This window comes from Monodon monoceros, unplaced genomic scaffold (genome assembly GCF_005190385.1).
Source record: "Monodon monoceros isolate NGI ecotype Baffin Bay Population unplaced genomic scaffold, NGI_Narwhal_1 Super_Scaffold_2, whole genome shotgun sequence".
Taxonomy (NCBI): domain Eukaryota; kingdom Metazoa; phylum Chordata; class Mammalia; order Artiodactyla; family Monodontidae; genus Monodon; species Monodon monoceros.
Genome location: NW_021703776.1, coordinates 93,603,859 through 93,610,491, shown reverse-complemented (window position 1 = coordinate 93,610,491; position 6,633 = coordinate 93,603,859). Strand labels below are relative to the sequence as shown.

Genomic DNA, 6,633 nt, shown 5'->3' with positions numbered 1-6,633 from the left:
AACAATGATAACCCAAATTTTGCTGCAAAATAGGGTTGGTTCTACTAGAATGGAAGCAGTGAAAGATAAAACTATTTCCACATTGTGGAGGTCCATGAATGCCAATTTAGGGACATGTGCTTTAATTGATAGGCACTGAGCAGTGATAAGGGTGTGGGTGAAATTGTCAAGAGATCAATCTGGTAATGGTACTTTTGATTGGGGGTCGGGGGAGTGTGGGAGAGAAGACACTGTAATGAAGCAAGTGGTGAAAAAGAAATATAAGCAGTCTAGGTGGGAGAAGAGGACAGTCTAATCTAAGGTAGGAGCTACAGGAACAGGAAGAAAGGAACAGATAATAGAGACACTACAAGGGCACCAACTGAAGACAAGCTGCTGATTAGATAGAAGGGTTCAGTGGAGAGCGAGGAGTGAAAACTAACTCAGAGTTGGTAAGTCTGATTTATTAGATATCAATAATAGAAAAAAATAGATTCAACTGGGCGGTGGAGGGAAAGAAAGAGGAGGAAGAAAAAAAGGACAGCTGTTACAAACTTGCTAAGTTTGAAGTGCTCATGGTACTATCAGATAGAAATGCTCAGCAAGCAGGAAAAAATACAGGCTTAGAGTTTTGAGGAAGGTCAAGGCTTTGGTGATTATTCACATGAAGGTCATAATTGAAACTACGTGAGTAGATGTAAACACGAAGGAAAAAGGAGAAGATTCACGTCAAGGAAGGAAGAGGGCTGGCGAAGGAAAACACCGAGTCAAGATGATGAACAGACAGTGAGGAAGCCACGAAAGGAGCCGCAGAGCAGGGAACAGAACTTAGTGCAGCATCTCAGAGGCCAAGAGAAGGACTTTTAGGAAGACATGTGGGTAAGCACTTACTGGTGATGTTTATTTTCCTGCTTTAAAATCTTCTACCAAAATCAGGTATTACTTTTCGTAAAATATTTTAATCCATTTTTTTAAGAAATCATTTTCTATTAAGAGAGGCAAATACTACAGAGACACATGAAAATGGGGGCTGAGGATAATACCACATTTAGGGATCAGGAACTCATGTGCGTCCTTCAGAAACACATTTCAACAGAAAAGGCAGCAGGAGGTTGTAGGTGCCCACGGGGAGACGCTCAGCAAGTCACTAATCAGTAGGATGATAACTTGAGGGAGTGAAAGAGTGGAGGGGATTTTTTTTTGTGGGGGAAGGTAAGAGGCACACTGAAGAAGGGAAGGACAGTAAAGAGGAAAAGGTTGAGGACTGGTGTAGAAGTGGGAATTCTTGACTCAGCAAGGGATAGAAAAGAGGCAGGAGAGCACGGGGCTAGGATAGCATGAATGTTAGCCCTGAAAAGCCAAAAGCAGGGACCTGTCTTCTAATACAGAGGGAAAGGGGAGGAAAAAGAGGAAATGAGGCTGAGAGATTTCAAAGCAATTACAGGGACATTGAGGGATCTCAGTTTGAATGATTCAAGAGGTCACTGAGCTTAAGGAAAGTTTGAGAAAATCTGTGAAAGGCAGAAAAGCAGTCTACATGCTTCACCAAACCAAGACGGGAGCCTTCTTCTTAAATCTTATGCATCAGAAACAGATGCATCAAAAATTTTAGTAGGTCCCAATGGTAAAATAAAAGAAGTCACATCTGGGTTCATGGACCTTAACATTTATACAACAGACTGACTGACTGAGCTACTGTAGAGGACATAAACCATATATAAATCATAAACCCCTAGAATTCAGGGGGATCTCAAAAGGTCATCTGTGAATATACAAATCCCAGGTAACACACACAGCTGCACACATGCACAAATCACACCGTGCTCTGTAAAGAGAGTTCAGACACCAGGAACTCTTGCATGAAAGGAAAGAGAGCTTCACTGCACTAGATGGCTAGAAATCAGTTAAGGATGAAAAAGGAAATATGGTTTTACAGGATGAAGCCAAAGGAAAACTGAGTTTCCAAAAATCTTCTCCAGTCTGATTCAACAGATAAAAAGTGAATCGTGGGCTTCCCTGTGGTGCAGTGGTTAAGAATTCACCTGCCAGTGCAGGGGACACGGGTTCAAGCCCTGGTCCGGGAAGATCCCACAGGCCACGGAGCAACTAAGCCCATGCGCCACAACTACTGAGCCTGCGCTCAAGAGCCCGTGCTCCAAAACAAGAGGAACCACTGCAATGAGAAGCCCGTGCGCTGCAATGAAGAGTAGCCCCTGCTCGCCGCAACTAGAGAAAGCCCGCATGCAGCAACAAAGACCCAACACAGGCAAAAATAAATAAAAATAAAATTAATTAATTAAAAAAAAAAAGTGAATCATGTGTCCGGATCCTTGCATCCAGTTTCCAGAGGGATAATTTTAAACACCGAGTTTAGTCACAGGGAAATAAAAGTTTCCTGCTTCTTTCGCCACATCAAGTCCCACAGGGAACATTTACTATATCAGCTACACCCTTGCTGAGTGGAAATCAGTGACACTAGACCACTAGTTCAGTACATTCCATCTCACCTTGAAATCCTATGTCACTGAGATCGTGAAATGCATCAAAGAGGGAAAGAGCATTAAATGTGGCAAAGAGATTTAAAGAAGCAATGTCCCATTCTACCCAGGCCTTCTGCAGTAGAATCTCTGGGGCTCTTCATCAAAGCAGCTCAAGGTGCCCCATGCCCTGAGGAGCAGCCCCTCTCTAGCGCAGCTCTCAGCGTGCGGTTACTCAAGAAAAGAACAACGGGGTAGACTGCTGCGCACAGGTGAGTCCCAGCCTGCCGCACCCAGTGCCTGAGTCCCCACGGTGGAAACGTACCTGAGGCACTGGGCACCAGTGACAGGAAACAGGAAACAGGACAGCAAAGGAGATGAGCGCCAGGAGAGCCTTGATGTGTGCCTGGGTGCTGGGATCATGAGAGCCTGAGATGGACAGGGAGACCTTCTTGGTGTGCCTTCCCAGAGGGGTAATGAGCGAAGCCGTGCCAAGCGATGAAGACAACAGTAGGGACTGTCCAGGTAACAATTTTCAAAGGGAAGAAGCAGAGTCTCTCATATGTTCTCACAGCATTCCCAGTGACATTCCAAGGTTGCAGAGCCCTCTTTAAATAGTTCTGATATATTCTCTGGTTGCCTATGAAAACTAGAATGGTGCTAAAGCTGGAGAACCCCACAGAGCTGAGCAGCGTCCATGGAACCAATGCAGACACCATCTGCTTTAGCCAGAGGAAGACAGGGTGGGTGAAGGCTGCGATTTTCACACAGTAGAAGACACTGAGCCAGGTGGAGAACCATAACGTGACAGCATTCAAGAAGTCCCACTGAAAGGCTAGGAACTGGAATACAGGGTTGTATGGGAAGGCTATTGGATTCAGGAAAATATAAATGTTCTTATCACCACCCATCACAGATAGAAGCTAGAGGCTCCCAGGCTGACCAATAACTTATTGCAGGGTGACAAAGTTCTCTGCAGCAACCACTCCATGCCCAGTGCCACGGTGATTAAGCCATTACCCACCACTGCCACCAAGCACAAAAGGAATAAAATGATAGCAAAGATAAAGGCTATCTTATCAGCCAACTGAGGTCCTGGAACCATGTCCTCTCCACTCATCTCTCCTGCAGACAAGATGGGTCCCAAGACTTCAAAGTCTATTCCTGTAGGGTGGCTCTGGAAGGTCCTGTATGATGCTGGTCTCTCCAGCTTCCCTACATACAGAGGATAAAGTAGAGGATGTGGGCTATCTGAGGAGGGTGAAGCGGTTTCTTCTTCTCTGAATAGATGCAAATATCATTAAGGCTCAGTTCCAAAAGTCCCCCTGCCTGCCCATGAATCTGCCTGTCCTTCCTCTGCCTACTGTCTGCCTATATCAACATTGCTATGGATATTATATCAGGCCCTTGCATTTAGCATCCCTTACATGGGAGCTTATACCTCTCTGACACCTAAGATATGACCACACACCTACTGGCTGCTCTGTGAGGAAATCCAGTGAGCACACCTGCTACTAACAGTCAGAGCTCACATCCTTGGCTGGTTGGTATGTTCTGGGCATTGTCCTAAGTGATCTTCATTGTCTTTAGTTCTCACAATGACCCTATGAAGCAAGTGCCTTTAGAAAACCCCTCTGACAGGCAGAAAAGTCAACAAAACCTCTACTGACAGAGGTTAATTCAAATACTATTACTTGTGGTGACTGTTATCATCAAATAGAACACAGCAGACAATTATACATAATCAAGCAAGTGAATTTTTTAACCATATTTTATTAGTGACCTTTAAAGGGCATTTCATATAGGAAAGCCTGCTATGATAGCTATAGCACTAGTGGGCTATGGCAGGAAGAACTCTGGGCTAGGAATCAAGGCAAGTGTTAGTCCTAGTTCCACCATCACTGTGAGTTACTGGGTATGTCAGTAGGCCCCTCTGTGCCCCAGTTTCTCCATCTGTAAGATGTGAAAAGTATCATCCGTTCTAATTCACAGGATAAGACTAGATTCTAGGACTAGAATCTCAGTTTTCAGAGTGAAAGAAGACATTAAATGGACTGACATATATACACTAGTATGTATAAAATAGATAACCAATATATAGAATCTGCTGTATAGCACATGGAAGTCCACTTCGCTGTACAGTAGAAACTAGTACAACATTGTAAAACAACTATACCCCAATAAAAAATAATTTTTTAAACATCAGAAACATCAAAAAAGATATTAAATAATTTTATAGATGAATAAATGAAGCCTCAAGTTATAGATTAAGACTCCCACCTAAAGTCACAGTTTGGAGAAAAGACCAAGACCCAAACTGATTCCAAGACCAGAAATCTTTGCATAGTTAGCAGCACATCTTGTATCCTATCTTCTTCATCCACAGCTGAAGGCAGAAGACCAGGCTTTGAGTTTTGTCACAGTCACTATCTATGGATCTTTGGACTAGTCGTTTAACCTCTCTGAACCCCACTTTCTTCATCTATAAAATATGGATCACAAATATATGTGAATATATATACACACACATATATGGATGTATATGTGGAAACTAGAAATCTCTACACATGTATAAGAAATAAGTAAGGTGGTGATGACAAGTGTTATTATAATGATATCCACCCTGTGGAGGGACAAGTGGTCCAAGGAAAATTCAGGAGAGCATCAGGGATGCAACAGAGGTCCAAGGCACCAAATACTGGATATCTACTTTAATTAGAGGAAGGTGGAGTAAGCAAAGGCCACATTTTCAATAGGAATGAGGCTCAAAGAATCAAAAAAAAAAAAAAAAAGCAATCAGGTGAGCGCTTACTTACTCAGGTGCGTGTGAGCAGGTTAGTGTGTCACAGAGAGTAAGGCAAGCAGAAAGGGTTCTGGGTCAGCTATGGCAATAGTGAAGGCTCAGGATCAAGTAACATGAGAGTGAGGGCGTATCTTACAGAACACTCATCTTCTGACCAGCACCATAGCCTACTATTGCCATGCACAGAACTCCACAAAGACAGAATAGAATCCAGAACTCTCAGCATCTCTTTCTAGTTCCCAGTCCACCTGAGACAAAGGTCCAGTAGAACTGTCCTTCCAACACAGAAGCCCTGCTGTGGTGAACATGGTGATCTTGGGGAAAGGAGAGGTGAACTGAGGCGACGAATTCACTCTGCCTTTCTCAGAAGATGCAAATCTCCAGGGGATAAGTTCCCAGCTGCTCTCTACCCTGCCCTTGTTCCTCTGGCTGACATTTGGCTGTTTGCTCCTGGAACACGGAGCAATAAAGCAAACTTTGAGCTCGTAGCTCTGGCGTCTGGCCAGCCACAAAGTTCTCAATATGGAAAATTTATATCTTTTCCCTTCTACTTCCTACATATTTGATGGCTCATATAATGGGAAAAATATGCTGTTAGCCCTCAATTTGACCAACAACAATTAATAAGCATCTCCTGTATATCATAATGGCCTGTGAGAGGCGCTGGGGCTGTAACAGTGAACCGGGCATCTGCCCTCGCAGCGCTTTCATGCACTAATCATAAACCACAAACATTTACAGGACATACACTGTGTGCGGATTAAGTTAATGCACAAGTGCGAACAACCATTTGCATTTTAATAGGGAATATGCTTCATGGTGATTCTTTTGTTGTTTGTGCTTTTTGTTTGTTACATTTTGTTTCTCAGACTTTATTTGGTGGAAGCCAAGTCTGAGAATTTTGAAATTTTCACAGGTAGTCTTTGTATGTATGATCATGAGGGTGGTAGAGGTAGGAATCCTGAGTACGTTGTCTGTGTGGGAAACACTTAGCTCAGTTCTATCTCTCAGAGGATAAAAAAGGAGCACTCCCAGGCTGTGGTTCTAAATGTATGTGTCATCCTATTTCCATACCAAGAATTCTGAGAAGAATTCAGTAACATCAGCAGCCCCTTCATTGTGGGCTTCAAAGGTGCTGTCTTGTATGTTGAAAGGACAGAGAGATGACACCAGTAAAGGAGATGGAAGTTTGATCATGTCCAGGAAATAGATAAGTTTGACTACAGCAGAGGATTTCCATAAGGGAATGGTGGCATATCAGGCTGAAAAGGCAGGCTGGGGAGAGATCCCAGAAGGCTTTGAAAGTCAGGATGAGATATTAGGCTGTGTCTTTGGTCAAGATGGGGCCACCAAATGTTTATGGACTCTAATGAG

The 6,633-nt window shown here is 43.5% G+C and overlaps 1 protein-coding gene across 1 annotated transcript; it reads right to left on the bottom strand.

Annotated features, from left to right (window-relative positions):
• Nucleotides 1-2,629: 2,629 nt before the first annotated feature.
• TAS2R60 (taste 2 receptor member 60) lies at nt 2,630-3,576 on the bottom strand. The gene is given in 4 exon segments (XM_029233078.1): nt 2,630-2,814; nt 2,817-2,952; nt 2,954-3,357; nt 3,360-3,576. Coding segments are annotated over 4 exon segments (942 nt in total).
• Between the last annotated feature and the right edge of the window lie 3,057 nt (nt 3,577-6,633).